The sequence below is a fragment of the Bactrocera latifrons genome, unplaced genomic scaffold (assembly GCF_001853355.1).
Source record: "Bactrocera latifrons isolate USDA-ARS-PBARC rearing strain unplaced genomic scaffold, ASM185335v1 scaffold_1416, whole genome shotgun sequence".
Lineage (NCBI taxonomy): Eukaryota > Metazoa > Arthropoda > Insecta > Diptera > Tephritidae > Bactrocera > Bactrocera latifrons.
The window spans coordinates 8,771-26,572 of NW_017534871.1; the positions used below are offsets into that span (position 1 = coordinate 8,771).

Genomic DNA, 17,802 nt, shown 5'->3' on the forward strand with positions numbered 1-17,802 from the left:
AGGGCATCGCAAAAAATTCCGCTACAAACCCTATTACATATAATCTATACTTATATGGTCGATAAAGCCTTTATATTACACACATCAATATCTGCGGTAGAGTATAGTAGAGTGCTAATGTCATGTATTGTAAGTGATAATAATTTAAGTAGATTATTGTGTCATGGATTTTTCACTTTCTTTTGAAGCGGTTTGTGACTGGTACACTCTAATCTCATGCATACATACATATGTAAGTTCTCGTATATAGTATATATGTACTATGTGTTAGGGAGAGTAAATTTGTTATGCATGATATATGGGAACTATTTTTTATATCGAATATTGAAAATTCTGAAAGGTAGATATTTCCTAGACTTACTTTACAATCTACTGTACAAAGTCGTTGTAAGCAAAAATTCTAACGTCGAACTCACATGATACCCTGCAAGAACTTTTACAAAGCGGTAAAAAATCGGAGAACTACCACAACTAGTCCTGGCTTTTTCTTTCTTTAAGTTAGTTTATTCAGAAATAGATGGAGATATGGAAACAAAACTAAGCGCAAATGGAGCATTGCACATAAGACAGCTCTCTCAAAAATAATTGAGTTTTTTGTAAATTTCTTTTGAAGAGGCATTTTGTATAATAAATATAATATATACAAAACTAAGCGTTTATAAAAATTGTATGTATTTCTATTTATATACATATGTTTTAATAATATTATTATTTTTTTAATTTTAGATTAGATGTTCCCGTAGAGAATTTTTATTAATGCTTTCCGAAAAAGGTGCCTAGCGATAAGGCATAATTTTCGGCTTAAAATTATATTAAATTTAAAAATCCCAAAAAAATTATTACCTAGAAAATTACAGGACAGGATGGAAGTGTAGTGAAAACTTTGATATTTGACGAATTGGAGGCTTTCCAAAAAATAGTCGTTCTTTAGTAAATAAATCAAAACTTAGAGACTAGAATTAATTATCAAACAGTTTTTTACTTCAATCTGAAAAATATGTATATCTAAAAAGGTGTTGTGAAAATTTTAAGTTAGGCGCTCTTTTTCAAAAATTTTCTTCTCACCAATTCTGAAACGAGAGTCGATACATTTTGGAGTGTATTTTGCAAATCATTTCTAGTTTCTGACGGTCGTCAAACTTAACCGCCTCTTACTTATTTTAGTTACAAGCACTGACTGTAGCGTGCAGCGAGAATTCATGAAATTTTCATTTTTCATATATTTTTTACTAATTCTTTATATGGCTGTGAGAGCACGCTTACATTTCTGCCAACACAAGTGTATATACATATATATTTAACTACTATGTGCATATAAAGTCAACTGAAGTGMTATGTCACAACCGGTCTGTGTTTAAGCGTGCGCAAGCGTTCTAGGCAATAAAATATTTTATAACGGCTATTTTGCTTATAAGATTAGCTCGCCCRCCGTTGTGTGTCTATTTATATCAAGGATATCTCAATGGACTGAGCAATCTAGAAATGCWGAACATTTAGTGCAGTTCACCACTTGCCAGCGGCGCAGACAGTTTGAATTTTCCGCGGTGCTTTTCAAACCATTGAGAGACTCTGTGTGTGTGTGCGAGTGGTTAAAAACTAGCAACAGCTCAATGATTGCGGAGAGTGAAATTAAAAAATTAATACAAAATTGCTGTTGAAATTTATACACTTTATTGCGCCCAGACGGYAGTCACTAAGCTACACTCGCTGTTGAAGCTGTTTTGAAGTGTCGGGCAGCGTGCGGCAGCAGACATGACAACAGCAGTAGTTCGAGGTAGAAAAGTAAATAACTGCGATACATGACAAACGATCTGTATCGAACATTTTAATGATTACTGCCATGAATATTTACTTATTATCATATATTTGCGCATCGTTAAAATGCTAAACTAAAGTGAGGAAGTCGCAGTACTTATAAACGCCCACTGCAGTAAATAGTAAATCAATCACAACTAAAAAGTATTTTCGCTGCTTTTCTGTGAGAAATTTCGTTAAATACGGTAGTGAAGTAGTTCGACTGCAACGAAATTGTGTAGCGTGACAAAATAGTGTCACACTCGTAATATAGAAAATATAATAATAGTGAAATGAGAATGATATTGGTTCAGAATTTAACATTTTTTGGATTCTTCAGTTGTTCTTCTGGTTGTTTAAAACATAAAAGAACTAAAAGTTGCCAACAATTAAAATTATGAATTAACAAAAGATATTTTATAAAGGAGCAAAGCAAATTGAAAAAGTTATGAAATTTGAAATTTTTTATTGTGAAATATTACCGCCGATTTAATGATTTAATRTTAATAAATTTGCAAAAAAAAAATGAGGGAAGGAGATACTTGTGAAGCTAAAAGTTTAAAAATAATTATTGGAAAAATTTGGTGGTTGCTTGTTCAAAAATTTTCAATAAAAAAAAATGTATTAGTTAATAAAGCCTCGTCTGAACTAAAAGGGACCTTCTGCGGCAGACAATTTTTTTAACATAAAATATTTATTAATTATTATAACTCAAGAGGGGGTGAAGACAGATTGCGTTTGAAAATATTTATGGGAGGGATTGATTATATTTCAAAATTATAAATCGCCTTAAATCAAAAGTTACATCAGGCAGTAAAATATGAATGTGAAATTAGCAGAACCAAGAAGAAAATAYATTTGCACAGAGTWGCYAACTATTTTTATAMTCTTGCAACCAGTTGCKAYAGAGTATTCTAGTTTTGTTCAACTAACTTTTGTACGTATCACATAAAACTAAATCAGATAGATATTTATATATAGAAATGATCAGGAAAACGAGAAGATTTGAAATCCGGTTGACTGTCATTCCGTGGAAGCTGTAACTTGTGACATGAACTGACTACAGTATTATACATTGCAATACTCTATCACGCGGACTTCTACGATTTATTATGTGTTTTTTCAATTTAGCGAGATTTGATAYTAGAAGATCGTTTTGAAATTTTTTCACCGAGATATTAAACTGTATAAAGACTACCTTATTTAATATAACACTTTTCATGTTTCAAGTAAATGTTTGCATATGTGTTAACTTCGACGGCTGCCATAAAATAAAATGTTACCGGAAGCTCTGGTGCTCAACCATTTTACATAACTTCAACTTATTGCCATTACGTTTGTATCAATTAATAATTCCCGCMTAAAATATATGGTTCCTCATATGATAAATAAGTAATATAAAAGTCATTGTATACTTATCTAAGTCACGTACCTTTATAGTCTATAAAAATCATAGTAGTTGGTATAAGAGGCAATTAACAAAAATATGCAATAAATTATATGGCATCGGAGTTCCCTGAAATAAGCAAAAAATAGAGTGTGTCAAAATTGAAAAACGTTAATAATTTTACATTATCACTTTTCTCATGGACAGACGTTATATATTTGTATAAARGTGTTGTTTCACCCTATAGAACGATTATGTATCTTCAAATATTTACTATAGCAAATACAACTTCAATGCATTATAAATTCATTCAGCAGTTGAGCGATAAGCTAATTGGCATATAACCATTATAAAGCAATTCAAATATTTACACCTGTGCTTAAGTGTATAAGTGGATTAGCCAAAACACGATTAATCAGTCATGTATACAGTGGTGATTGCTTTATGGGTGATCAAAATCTTATCGCGATTGCCGCGCATGCCTTGATGGAGTGTCGAAAATTACGGTATTTCAGTGTATTGTTAACAAAAGGGCAAAAAAGTACAACTATAGGTAGCAGCGAAGTGCAATAATATACGTAGAAGAGTTGTCGCGCGTACTTACAACTAATAYATACCAAATATCCATACGACATATGCCAATAAAAGCTGGTGATGGCAACTTGAATGACATATTTTAATTATAATTTTGTGTTTTTTYTTGTTACTATTTTTAGGGCCCTGGTTTGGCATACGCCATCTGCAGGCGTTGCTGATATTCTTCAATATTGTGGTCGTCTATTTTAGTCGAATAAATGTGTCCGTTTCGGTGGTGGCTATGACCAATGCCAATACAACAAATCCAAATTTTCCGGTAAGCGGCTCTCAGTGTATTAATTGTTTGTATTAAAATGTGTTGAACATCATACAATCCATAGATATGGTCATAAGAGAGTAGAATTATATTTTGGGATTAAGTGAATCCTTAATTTTAGGTGACAGTGATTCTGGCATCAATGGTATGCCACTTAAATGATGTTGAAGGCCACAAAATTGTGAAGTCCAACTATGTGGAGCTTTTTTAAAATTAAAAATCTAAGAGAAAAGTCTGAATTATATTTRAATGATTTCATGTTTCTTTTGTAATAAAAAATAATAAGTCTAAACGAATATTATTTTTCCCACTTTCCCTCCAGGAATACGATTGGAATGAAAAACACAAATCGGTCATCATTTCCAGTTTTTATTGGGGCTATGTCGTCACACAATTCCCTGGCGGTTACCTTAGCCGTCGCTTCGGTACAAAGGTCGTAATGCTGGGTTCAACTATTTGCTCTGCCATTTGCAGTGTGCTGACACCGATTTTAATACCACTTGGCGGCTGGCAAGCTTACTGCGCGATACGCATTATAATGGGTCTCGCACAGGGTGTGATTTTTCCGGCTATACATCAACATCTGGGCAAATGGTCACCGCAAAAGGAACGTAATTTTTTGGGCACCATCAGTCACTGCGGCACCGATTGCGGCATTATTATGTCCATGGGTGTAAGCGGTCTCATTGCTAGCAGTGCGATCGGTTGGCCTGGCATATCGTACGTATCGGCTAGCGCCTGCTTTGTTTGGTGTCTACTGTGGCTATTCTTTGGTTATGATAATGCGCCGTCGGCACGCTTTATAACGCCTGAGGAACGTCAGTATATCGAGTCCGATCTGATGCGTGAAGATAATTTCCATAAGCAGAATATACCGGTGCCATGGTTGGCGATCTTCACTTCGGTGCCATTCCTCAGTCTGCTGGTGGTGCGCTGTGCACAAGCTTGGGGCTACACRACGCTGCAAGCGCAGATACCCTCCTACATGGCGGGCGTATTGAATATGGAGATAAAGAGTAATGCGCTCTTCTCGGCATTGCCATATATGGCAATGTTTTGCTTGACTTTCGTATTTCTCTTCAGCGCCGATTTCGTCATGACCAAAGGCTTGCTTACGCTAACGATTTTGCGTAAAGTGTGCAACACGATCGCTTTGTGGATACCGGCCGGCTTAATGATTGCCATTGGTTTTCTGGATGAAGAACAAAAGACGCTGGCGATTGTGCTGATGATCTTGAATGTCGGCTTTAATGCGGGCGCTACAATTGGCAGCACCTTGAATACGATCGATCTGTCGCCGAATCATGCGGGTGTGCTGATGGGCATTGTCAATACGATTGCCAATTTTGTGCCAATCGTCACCCCTTTGCTGGTYGGCGTCATTGTAACGGATGAGGTGAGTACTGCTATACATACACATTGTGGTTATAGCTTTAACCTTTATCTCCTCTCTCTTTCAGCACGATCGCGCGCTTTGGCAAATTGTTTTCATTATTTCAGCAGCAATTTTCTTCTTTGGAAATTTGGTTTATATTATATTCGGCTCTGCGTTAACGCAACCATGGGATGCACCCGGCCTTTTTGACGCGTGATAATGTGGAGAGTTACCAAACCGATGCTTCTAAGTCCGAATTGAATAGCAGTCCGCTTACTCRGAGCACAGTGCAGTTGGTGAAAGCAGAAATGCCACGGATAGAATTCACGTATAATGGCGATGAAGGTGTAGACAACGATGGTTTTGGCAAGCAGCAGGTGAAACATGACTAACGGTTATCATAARTATGTTCTGGAATAAATGTGATTTCATATTTGTTTTCCACTCAGACTAATTAAACATTTAAGTCAATTGAAAATGTGAGCTATCTTTTAAAAGCATTTAATCATCTTAAGACGACTTAAATGTAGTGCTAACATAATTATAATGTATTAACTATATCTTGAATAGGAAATAATATAACTCGTGTTGTAAATGAGTATGTCTAGAACAAGTTATTAAATAATCTAACAGTGACATGATTTTTTTTTTTTTAATTTACCAGTAGACTGTGTGAAAACGTCTGCAGTAGCAGTCACTACTCTCTGTGTTGATCTGAAGTCGCGCCTGYCAATGCGTGTAGTTATGGAACTCAAATATTTGCTTTCATCTGTCTARCTGCAGCTCATAAACCAATTTATTATATTTTTATCGAGCTAGAGAAGTCGTTTACTATATTCTTGTATGGCATAGTCTTTTATTATAATTCCGATAAGATTGAGGTTGCTAGGAGTGCTATCTAAATTGCAGCCACTAAATTTGRATTGCTCAAATAGTTCGTGATTGTGAAAAATAAGCAAATCATTCATATATCATCATATTAGAAATGCAAACTTATTTAACAGTTTCASTTTGTTTGATTATAAATAAATAAAATATAAAATATAAATAAAATATGAATTTCAAGGGCAAAACACGATCAAAATATTTTTTTTTAATTGGTGACATTTTTTATATGTCTGATATTTTTCAGTCGCGTGTCATTGAATGGACAACATCTTCCAATTTCATATCTTTTTGAGTTTTATCCACTGTCCAGAAACACTATAGCACTGGAAARTCATAATTTTAGCGGCTTCAAGATCGCGTGTAACTCGAATAATTTTATTTTTTGTTCTACAAAGCGAAGAGAGTGCAACTTAACAATAAATAGAAAATATTTTTTTATATAATTTTTTTTTTTATAAACTTCAAGAGCTATGTCTACCAAATTTAGTATTTTCTGACCCTAAATTTCCTACTACGATTATTTTACGARTAATAAAGCTTTGACTCTCTAAAAAGTTACACCGAAAAGCGAGCAGTGGCATCTGAAAAATCTGCTTAAAAATGGTCTCATTATGATCAGCGACAAAGATTACTTCTTAACTGGTATATAAAGCAGAAATAATACAACTATTGTCGGACTTCTGATTCGAACTGTTTTGAAGGCACTCTATTGTCGAATGCTGKTTGCTTATCGGAGGCATTATACTACTCTAAAAACGGCTATGAAGACCACTATATCATTAGAATATCGGTTATCTTTTAAAACTAAATAAAAATTTTTTAGCTCCACATAATTCCAGAGTTGACGTTAGAGAGCATTTGCACGWTCCTCCGGTGACCAAATAATAAAAGAGATAATGTGATGCAAAAATGGTACAATATTGTAACGAAGGTTAATCTTCGATGGAAAAACAGTTATCAAAAAATAATACAAATTATARAYAAGCAGTGAATAATGAAGATCTCAGATGCTATTTTATAACMTTTTATAAACACAGGGTAGTCGCAAAAGTCTTTTCGTATTTCTAATCAAACTTCAGCTAATTTTTTTATTTATAACAACAAATAAATAAACAAATATGTACCATTTTGTCCACCACTTTTTGGCATTTTTCTTCTAGAAAAATTTTTCCATTAGTGTTAATTCTAATTTCGAAATTTCCAGACCGGAAGGTGGCGAACCATTGTTGTGATATACGACTGATACGGCATCGTCTCCGTAAACTTCASAAATTTCACTGGTGGATTTTCGCTTTTTTTTTTACAAAATTTCAAAATATATCAAATTTTTTTATGATTTTCACACATTTTTGAACAGCTGTAACTTTTTTCTAAAATTCTCCAAATTTAATTTTTTTTTGGTTAATTAAAATCTTAAAATCTCCACTTTCCAACAGTATATGATAAGATACAACGCACTGGAGATATACGACTACAAAGAAATCTATTGACAAGATGCGAAAAGATTTTTTTCTGATATAAATATGTATATAAGATAATTTATATAAAAAATTGCTCCAAGTCAAAGATAGAGAGAGAGAGAGATTGGGCAGTTCCAATTTCAAATCTATAAGGTAAATAAATGGTCTTCCAACAACACCGCGTTACGATGTAATGAAATAATCATGGCGGCATTTGACTGGACCGTCGTCCAACGTAATCGGCAAAGCGGCGGTGCTTCAAATAGTTTTTTGGTTTCAGTGCTTGTGCCAGCACAATCTCCTATAAATGCGTTGTCCAACCACAAAATTTGCTATGTTATCATTGGAGAGAACCCAACCGCGCAGAACGACGTTTAACCGACGAAACGAAAGTGACATGAGGAAATGGCAAACTTTACTGAACACATTGATCAAATTTGATATAAATCCATAAAAACACATGTCCGTTACGTTGTACTTATTAGTAGGCGCTGTACATGTGATCAAATTTTACTCGTACTAACAAAAACAAAAATAAAAAAATTTTCTGTATTTTAGTAAAACTATTTATTATCATCGCCTTAAAAATGAGCTCCTTTGGAGCCAGTATAAGTTTAATTCAATTTTTTTTTATAAGCCTCGCCTGGAATAGCCTCCAATTTAGCCAAATTTGATTTTTTCTATTTCGCTTGATTTTTAAAGTGCCGTTCCCGARAGTGTTGTTTTCGACGTCATGTCCATAAATGCCACCAGCGATAAYTCGTTAAGTGGATCTCTCTGAGATGTTGAGGTCCACTGCTATCTCTCCSGCGACAACACGACAATTTTCAAGCACTCTTTCGTTAACTTTGTCGAGGTTATTACCATTAAAAGATGTAGACTGACCTGGTTTTGATGATTTTACGGCTTTCACGGAATGGTTGGTGMCACTCAAATACTTATGTTCGTTATAAAGTAGACTCTTCAAAATGTTTCTGCAATATTTTAATGATTTCATATCAGCGATTTCATTGGAAAAGCAAARTTTCGAAAAGGTTCGTTGTTCCATTTTTTCCATGGTAAAAATCGCCAGTCAAACTTATCACGTCGTAACCACTTATCTGTCAAACACAAGCCAATTGACTGTTACAGATGAAAATGCACACATTTACRTTCGTGTTTAAATGTTGTATAATTCCAGGAAAATTTCTTTACCAATTTGGTTCGCGCGCGTATTTGAAATGGACCAGTTCGAGTCAAGCTTGCAAACTGAATAGTCAAGTGAATAAGTTTGCTTTTGCTTTCACTTGTAAAATTGTAGACGAGAGAAGAGAGGGCAAACAGAAAAAGCATAAAAATATTTGTTAAGTAAAATATTTGATTAAAGAAAAAAAGAAAATTAAATTTTCGGCGCTATGAGTATTTTCACGTGACCGAAATACTACAAGGCGCAAAAATTTCTTTACTTATTTATATTTATTCATTGATTAGGCAGAAAGTAGCTAAAAGTATAATAAAAATGGGAGCAATATCATTTATTCACGCCTAAAAGTATACTCTCAGTTTACTTATGGCTTTTTCTCTAAAGGCTGTACATTTAAATTTATTATCATTATATAGTACTTGTATTATCTATCAATAATCTAATCTTACTGAGAGTGGTATATTTGTATGACAACATACACGTGTGCATGCGAACAATTCAACTCATAATTAGACTCATTACAGCTAGTACTTGTTTTTATAATTGTTTATTTGCAGTARTTGAAAAGTATAAGTGTTTACAACAGAACTGTAAAGTGCTTTGTCAACAAAGGTATTTTCTCCTTTTGCGCTGCGCTGTAAAATATGTCTATGAGTGTCGCGAAGAACATGTGCGAGCTCAGACAATGACATTGTAAGAATTGCGATTGTTTTTTTTTTTTTTTGTTTTGCATTTCCATACAAATTTTTTTCAATTGGGACACAGCTGTTTACTGGCTTCTCCGTTTGCATTCCGCACATTGCCTTTTCAATTCACTTTTTATGCAACACAACTGCGTTYAGTTGCGGCAGAAGTTGCAGCATCTAAAAATAAATCGTTGCTGCTAGTGAATTTGTGCGTTAAGTCTTTTCATGTTGCCTTGCAGTTACTCAAGCTTTGGACTGACTGTAGAACGATCACGTCGAACTGGTTTCCCCACAAGTGTTAAGCAAGTGAAGATAACAACAAAGCGCTTATTTGTGGCAGTTAGCGGCGACTGGCATAACAGTTTGGTGTTGCAAATTTGTGTGTAGTTTCAAAGAACTTTTATTTAGAATTATGTTGAAGAATATTTTATTAAGAACCTGATATAATTGCAAAATGGTGACAAAATCGTTCGACTTAATTCAAAATGGCAAGTGAAAAGTTGTGGGTAATTAACTACAAACTTTTGGTTTCCYTTAATATTTGGCAGTGTGGTAATATGCGTGGAAGTGGCAAGTTTGTGTCCAAACTCTTTTGTGTTTTACTTTAAATGCAGAGCTTTCCACTAGAAAAGCCCTTGACCGTGTTCAATATAATAGAAGGTTTGGATATTTTTTCATTTTGACAATAATCAAGGCGTTAGWTATACAAATGAATTATGAGTAGAGAAATATTTTGGATATAAAATAAATAAATGTTATTTCAATTTGTTGAATAAGTGACCGGTTCATATAAACTGCGCTCAGAAATCGAAATCATGTTTTTTATCTATATTTCATTTTTTCTACATTGATATAACCTTTTGTAATGTTCGTGTGAAGTTTGAACTCCCTAGTAAGTGTGTGTTTGACAGCATTTTGTTTATCCTAAAACCCGCCGCAAAGYTTGTCTAGCGATTCATGGAAAAAATTGAACGTCGAATTTGCTTGAAATTGTGAATTGAATGAAATGATGGCTACGGAATCAGTGAAAATGTTGCAGAAGTGTTTTGKGAAGGCTGCCGTAACAATTGCACAAGTTTGTCACACAAAGCAAATAGCGTGCGGTTTTCGAAAAGTTTTCGAAAGCTAGCCTCATGGAAGTGGTCYCATTGTCGTTAACGACAACAATATCGAAAAAGTTTAAGAAATAGGAAAATCATCGAGTTGACATCACAAAGACACCTGAAGATCTCAAAATATCTTATGGATCGAATTACAATTCTATACACTATTCAATACCGCAAAAAATATATACATTTTATAAATCTAAATTTGTGAACTGATGAGTTAATACAGTTGCCTAAAGTCTTCAAAGTGAAATTTTATCAATCGTCTTCCCCCATCTGCATATTTCTAAACATTTAATGTCTATAAACACTGCCAAATACTATGAAAAAGTCTCTGATAGTTTTGATAGCTTCAATAGAAAGTTTTCTAACATAAGTTTAATATCTTCCAGGCTTCATAATACCTGCGCGCTATATCCAAGTGCTGTTGATGTTCACCGCAATCCTATTGGTATTCTATCAGCGGGTCAATTTGTCCGTTGCCATTGTTGTGCTTAACAAATTAAATGGAACAACAGGCACCACTCAACCACAATTTGTAGGTACAAAAACAATAATTGTTTAAGATGAATATAGTTTGGAAAGTCGGTGATTTTTCACCAAATCAAAAGTGTTAACGCTTTTTTACTCGCCTCCAACTATATATAATATTCTGAAAAGACACTGAGCAACTATAACTAAAAGATGATAAAAAAAACAAGAAACACGTTAAAGTCGGCTATACCGAGGCTAATATACCTTTCACAGGTGCATTTTTTACTGAACAATTTCTTCGGAGTGAATATATCTTGTCAAATGAAAGAGTTTTCCATACAAGAACTTGATTCCGATCGTTGGGTTTGTATGGCAGCTGTATGTTATAGTGGTCCGATATCGGCTGTTCCAACTCGTGGCTAGAGTACGRCCTTGTCGACGTAGGGCTGACAACCCACTCGGCGGAAATAATTTGTCAAGAAAGCAACAAAAGTGCCACGGATAATAACCCAAAACAACTTTGTCTGAAGRTCACACATGCGAAAAGCTCACAATGAGCTGCAGCGCTTATGCTTTTYGGCYAAGTTTATCTACTAGCTTTGAWTAATATCAAAGCGGGAATTGCCGAYGCTTTATGGAAATATTCATCAAATATTCCTGAACCCCGGACACATCTGTGGAGAATTTGAGCAGAAAAAAGTTTTGACATTTTTGGTTGTTATCTTTYCACAMATTTTATGTCAAATAATAGGTTTTGYATTTAGATGATAACCTACCTATAATATACCGACTTAACAAACTATTCTCTATTCGTAACTTTATCAAAGGACTACKCATCTTTAACACCACACCAGCGCTCCAGCATGTTGGGCAGCGTATTTTGGGGCACCTTCTCAGTACAACTACTCAGCGGCTACTTGAGTAGTCATTACGGCACAGTCAAGCTGCTGCTATGCTGCGTGCTTGGTTCCTCACTCATTAGTATGGGTCTGCCTTATGTGCTCATCTACTGCGGTTACGAAGCATTTATAGCGTTCCGCGTGCTGCAAGGCTGTACGCAGGGAATTGTTTTTCCCGCCGTCTATGGACATCTCGCCAAATGGTGTCCACTGAAAGAACGCAGTCTGCTGGGTGGCGTRTCGCAATCGGGCTTGGATATGGGTATGGCATTGGGYTTCTTATGTAGCGGTTTGCTGGCASTGACATCGCTTGGTTGGATGGCGATATTTTATGTGCCCGGTAAGTGTCTTTGTTCTAATTGCTATGGTTATAATACATATACGATATTATATGTAATTGTTGTGTTGGCTTCCAATAGGTGTAGCTGGTGTGATKTGGTCGGCGTTGTGGCTGGCGTTCGCTGCAGAGTCACCTGAGAAGTGCCATTATATTTCACATAAGGAACGTACACTCATCAGTGAAGTCGGCGTAGCTGCTATGATCACCAAACGCAATGCGCCAATACCTTGGTGTGCCATTTTGACTTCRGTGCCTTATCTAGTCTTAGTCTTAGTCAAGTTAAGTCATGGTTTGAGYATCTTCACGCTGATGCAACAAATACCATTATACATTAACGGTCTCTACGACTATGAGATACATGTGAATGCCATGCTCTCGTCGCTGCCATTTTTCCTCATGTTCGTGACGTCACACTTGGTTTCCTACACCGCTCACTATTTGCTTGTCGTCCGCAAGTGTTCACTGGCTTTGGTGCGCAAGTCCATGAACACCCTTTCGACATGGGTGCCTGCCGTTGCCTTCGTCGCGATGACGCTGCTAAGCAAGGAGCTTGTTTCGGCAAATATTGCTTGCTTGATTGTCGCTGTGACCACTTATGCGGCGGCTGCAGTGGGCAGTTCGCTAAATCACATTGATCTCTCGCCGAATTTTGGTGGCATGTTGGTGGGTATGACAAATATGGTCATGACAGGCATGGGTGTGATCTCCCCAATCGCTGTCGCAGAGATCGTTAAGGATGAGGTGAGTTATCTTTAAGCGAGTTAAAAGTTATTATGTATTAAATATTTAATGTTAATTTTTCTTTTTGGCAGAACGATCGCTCACAGTGGAACATAATTTTTCTGATAATCGCTGCTTTATTGTTTTTGGGAAACCTGCTTTATTTACTTTTTGGGAAAATGGTGGCACAACCATGGGACAAAATCGAAAGCATGGATAATAGGGCTGCAGACAATAATACAGTAGCGTCATTTGAAGTTGACACAATTCGGAATATTGTAAAATAAATTGCAACTTTTTGAATATATAATACTGTTATATGTTAATGTTTTCACTCCTTAATACAAAAACACCTATTTTCTTTCTCTCTCTACTTAACTTAATTTACGTTTAATTAAACTTCATGTTTCTGGCGTTTTGGATTGATCCTTTTACCTTCCTAGCAGCACTGGTCAATACTCTGAATAGTTCTTAAGTCATAATTATAAGATTTCGAAAGCCGACTTTACTTAAAGTTGCGTTCGTCAAAAACGAAATTGTTATTATTTCTTTCGATACATTTTGCGATGAAGTGTGATGAGCTGACTAGTTTTAAGAGTCTTCAAAATTCTATAGAAACTTTCTAATGAATGCCACGTCAAATCGTTTTGCATATTTCGATTTCTTTTCAGAAATATAAGGGTTGGATATCCAAAAAGTAATATTAAAAATATGTACTTATAAAGCAAATATAATCCAAGTTTTCAAGATTTTCAAAAATTTCAAGATTTAATTATTTTTAAAGTGAAACTCTTTCAAGAGCTCGACCAAGACCTATAACTGTATATCAGAACAGGTCGCCTGAAAAATTGATACTTAATCATAATATTAATAATAAGGTTAATATTTCAAAGAAATTGTCTAAAATTGTTAAAAATTTGTTTTTCCACCATTGTACATACATTTGACGTAATAAAATGAAAACAAATTGTGTTCAAATTTCATATATTGAAATTTTCAAAATATTACAACTTTATTACTCTTCCAAGTGTAAAGAAAATTGGAATGTTTTCACTGAACCGTACATTTTTACATGACAGTCACAACTTCTCATATTCTGCATTGAAATATTAAACAAAAAATAAGGATGAGAATCATCTACAATCGTCTAAGAACGTTAAGAGATTGTTGATCATGTGTCTAGGTAAGCGTTGAAGATTGGGATGGCAAGTGAAAGCAGAAAAGCTGACGGCATTAGCTTTTGATAACGAAAAATATTTATGCTTCTAGGCTGCTCCTTTCCAGTGCGTTACACACAAATTTTGCTGTTGTTCACTTCCTTGGTGTTGACCTTCCATCAGCGTGTCAATGTGCCCGAAGTTATTGTTGTACTCACAGCCTCTAACGGCACGCACGCTCATTTCATGCCAGAGGTATGTGTAAAAGAAATTAGTAGTTCTGAGAGAGATCGACGTTGGAAGGGATGGACAGATTCCTGAGTTATGACTTTGCTCTGGAATGACGGTAGATTTTTGTAAAGAAGACAACTTAAGGATGTGCTAATACACTTCGTCAATATCCGCCAAAGAAATACTTCTAGCTCCTGACTTAAGCTTCTTTTGAGCTAAACTATTAATATATTTTTCGTTGTAACAATGCCACTCTCGTGAAGATCTCTCTGTATACTAGAATAACTGTGATTTTCAAATATTTTTYGCAATTCTATTGGTAGGGTTACTCGTTGACGGCACACGAAAAGTCCACTATGCTGGGAAGTATTTTTTGGGGTGCAATTTTGGTACAAATACCCAGCGGCTATATCTGTAGTGCCTATGGTGGCGTCAAGCTCTTGTTCTGTTCGCTCTTCTTCTCCTCACTCATTTGCATTGTGCTGCCGCTTAGTCTTATATTTGGCAATTTCATCACTTTTATTTTGTTACGCACRTTGCAAGGCTTGGCGCAGGGCGTTTTATTCCCCACAATCTATGGACATCTCGCCAAGTGGTGTCCACTCAACGAACGAAGTCTGCTCGGTGGCATCTCGCAATCTGGCTCTGAGTTTGGCGTAGCCTTAGGTTTGATAAATACCGGCTTTTTATCAGTGTCGCCATTATATTGGCCAGCGGCCTTTTATATGCCAGGTATTTAAGTTAGTTAAGGGAATAATTTATAAATATAGATAATTTATTCTACATTTTTATTGCAGGTCTCGCCGGCTTAGTGTGGTGCATTTTTTGGTCAATCTTCAGCGCTGAGACACCATGGGTTTCCAAACGTATAACGGCCGACGAAAAGCAGCTCATACAATYTGCGGGCACTCTTAGCATGCGCGAGAAACGCAGCAAGGCCGCCATACCCTGGTRCGCGATCGCCACTTCAGCGCCTTATTTGGTGTTGCTGTTAAATAAAGTTAGTCACGCMTTTACGATCGCAACCATGGGCCAGCAAATACCCATATATTTGAACGGCATGTACGCATACGAGATTCATATAAATGCTTTAATATCRGCGCTGCCGTTTTTCCTTATGCTAATCAGCACTTATGTGGTCACAATCACCTCGCATTATTTGCTGAAAGTACGAAAAGTGCGTCTGTCGCTAGTGCGCAAGTCATTAAATACGATTTCGAACTGGGTGCCCGCCACTGCATTGGCGACTATGAGCTTGCTGTCCAAGGACAATGCTGTGGGTAATATTTCCTGTATCGTTATTACAGTTGTCGCATTTTCGACTTTTACGCTCGGTAGTTCATTGAATCACATTGACTTGGCGCCGAATTTTGCTCCGCTCCTCTCTGGTATTACCGGCACATTTATAATGATAGCGGCCATTTTTTCGCCCATAGTTGTGGCAGAAGTCGTAAGGAATGAGGTGAGTAATTTAAGTAATTGAATATGTACTGATAATAACCATAGACAGGTTGATTATTTTTCCAACCGGTTCACACACAAGTTTAGGTTTAGTGAGGATCTGCCGTAGATGCCAGAACAGAATGACAGTTAGGTTGTAATTTTCCAAGTTTCTGAAGATTTTTTTGAAGAAAAATAAATACCTATAAATTGAAATAGATGAATTAAGGTTGTGGGGTCATTCTTTATGAAAATCCGAAAGAATCTGTAACGTAATTAGAATTAAACTCAATTTCTGTTTACACCTTCGCAGTTGCAGTATTCCAAATGCATACAGGCTCTATGAACTTGGTCTTTTCATTGGATGCGTGGRCATCTTCAAWGCTTTCTCGAATGCTGCTAGTGCTTTCTCATCTCGGTTCTTCGACGTAGATTTACGCAGTATCTTATTATAGGATGGGAGTGATAAAAGACTTTTAGAGAATAATTTTTGTTGGAAAAGAGACGAATTGACTACCGATTGCGTTACCGGCGTTATTCTGCATTTAATATCCATTGAATTGAATTGTTGGCATTATTTTTGCAGGTTTTGAAATAGGCAAAGTATTACTTTTTCAGCATTATATTTATGAAGTATTTTGGAGACCTATTCCCCCTGTCTATAACATTGGTATCGATATATGTATGTATNTTTACGATCGCAACCATGGGCCAGCAAATACCCATATATTTGAACGGCATGTACGCATACGAGATTCATATAAATGCTTTAATATCAGCGCTGCCGTTTTTCCTTATGCTAATCAGCACTTATGTGGTCACAATCACCTCGCATTATTTGCTGAAAGTACGAAAAGTGCGTCTGTCGCTAGTGCGCAAGTCATTAAATACGATTTCGAACTGGGTGCCCGCCACTGCATTGGCGACTATGAGCTTGCTGTCCAAGGACAATGCTGTGGGTAATATTTCCTGTATCGTTATTACAGTTGTCGCATTTTCGACTTTTACGCTCGGTAGTTCATTGAATCACATTGACTTGGCGCCGAATTTTGCTCCGCTCCTCTCTGGTATTACCGGCACATTTATAATGATAGCGGCCATTTTTTCGCCCATAGTTGTGGCAGAAGTCGTAAGGAATGAGGTGAGTAATTTAAGTAATTGAATATGTACTGATAATAACCATAGACAGGTTGATTATTTTTCCAACCGGTTCACACACAAGTTTAGGTTTAGTGAGGATCTGCCGTAGATGCCAGAACAGAATGACAGTTAGGTTGTAATTTTCCAAGTTTCTGAAGATTTTTTTGAAGAAAAATAAATACCTATAAATTGAAATAGATGAATTAAGGTTGTGGGGTCATTCTTTATGAAAATCCGAAAGAATCTGTAACGTAATTAGAATTAAACTCAATTTCTGTTTACACCTTCGCAGTTGCAGTATTCCAAATGCATACAGGCTCTATGAACTTGGTCTTTTCATTGGATGCGTGGRCATCTTCAAWGCTTTCTCGAATGCTGCTAGTGCTTTCTCATCTCGGTTCTTCGACGTAGATTTACGCAGTATCTTATTATAGGATGGGAGTGATAAAAGACTTTTAGAGAATAATTTTTGTTGGAAAAGAGACGAATTGACTACCGATTGCGTTACCGGCGTTATTTCGCATTTAATATCCATTGAATTGAATTGTTGGCATTATTTTTGCAGGTTTTGAAATAGGCAAAGTATTACTTTTTCAGCATTATATTTATGAAGTATTTTGGAGACCTATTCCCCCTGTCTATAACATTGGTATCGATATATGTATGTAT

The 17,802-nt window shown here is 35.9% G+C and overlaps 3 protein-coding genes and 1 pseudogene across 8 annotated transcripts; all 4 read left to right on the plus strand.

The window, feature by feature from the left end:
* Window positions 1-1,442: 1,442 nt before the first annotated feature.
* LOC108965565 lies at window positions 1,443-6,045 on the plus strand (annotated as a pseudogene).
* Window positions 6,046-9,737: 3,692 nt separating this feature from the next.
* Window positions 9,738-13,530, plus strand: LOC108965567 (putative inorganic phosphate cotransporter). 3 transcript variants are annotated; one of them, XM_018928086.1, is made up of 5 exons: window positions 9,738-10,132; window positions 11,125-11,270; window positions 12,034-12,445; window positions 12,525-13,186; window positions 13,258-13,530. In XM_018928086.1, the coding sequence occupies exons 2-5, from the start codon at window positions 11,163-11,165 to the stop codon at window positions 13,450-13,452; spliced, it is 1,377 nt and encodes a 458-aa protein (XP_018783631.1). In that variant the 5' UTR covers window positions 9,738-10,132; window positions 11,125-11,162; the 3' UTR covers window positions 13,453-13,530. The 3 variants fall into 3 exon arrangements, with proteins under 3 accessions (XP_018783631.1, XP_018783630.1, XP_018783632.1); XM_018928085.1 differs by having other exon boundaries at window positions 10,081-10,114; XM_018928087.1 differs by lacking the exon at window positions 9,738-10,132 and having other exon boundaries at window positions 11,190-11,274.
* Window positions 13,531-14,205: 675 nt separating this feature from the next.
* On the plus strand, window positions 14,206-16,664 carry LOC108965568 (sialin-like). 4 transcript variants are annotated; one of them, XM_018928089.1, is made up of 5 exons: window positions 14,206-14,577; window positions 14,877-15,285; window positions 15,351-15,615; window positions 15,682-16,015; window positions 16,580-16,664. In XM_018928089.1, the coding sequence occupies exons 1-5, from the start codon at window positions 14,425-14,427 to the stop codon at window positions 16,589-16,591; spliced, it is 1,173 nt and encodes a 390-aa protein (XP_018783634.1). In that variant the 5' UTR covers window positions 14,206-14,424; the 3' UTR covers window positions 16,592-16,664. The 4 variants fall into 4 exon arrangements, with proteins under 4 accessions (XP_018783634.1, XP_018783633.1, XP_018783635.1 ...); XM_018928088.1 differs by having other exon boundaries at window positions 14,206-14,348; window positions 14,435-14,577; window positions 15,351-16,015; XM_018928090.1 differs by lacking the exon at window positions 16,580-16,664 and having other exon boundaries at window positions 15,351-15,829; window positions 15,892-15,996.
* Window positions 16,665-16,697: 33 nt separating this feature from the next.
* On the plus strand, window positions 16,698-17,783 carry LOC108965571 (putative inorganic phosphate cotransporter). Its single transcript, XM_018928092.1, has 2 exons — window positions 16,698-17,134; window positions 17,699-17,783. Exons 1-2 carry the CDS (start codon window positions 16,700-16,702, stop codon window positions 17,708-17,710), a joined length of 447 nt encoding a protein of 148 aa, XP_018783637.1. The 5' UTR covers window positions 16,698-16,699; the 3' UTR covers window positions 17,711-17,783.
* The last annotated feature ends 19 nt before the right edge of the window (window positions 17,784-17,802 follow it).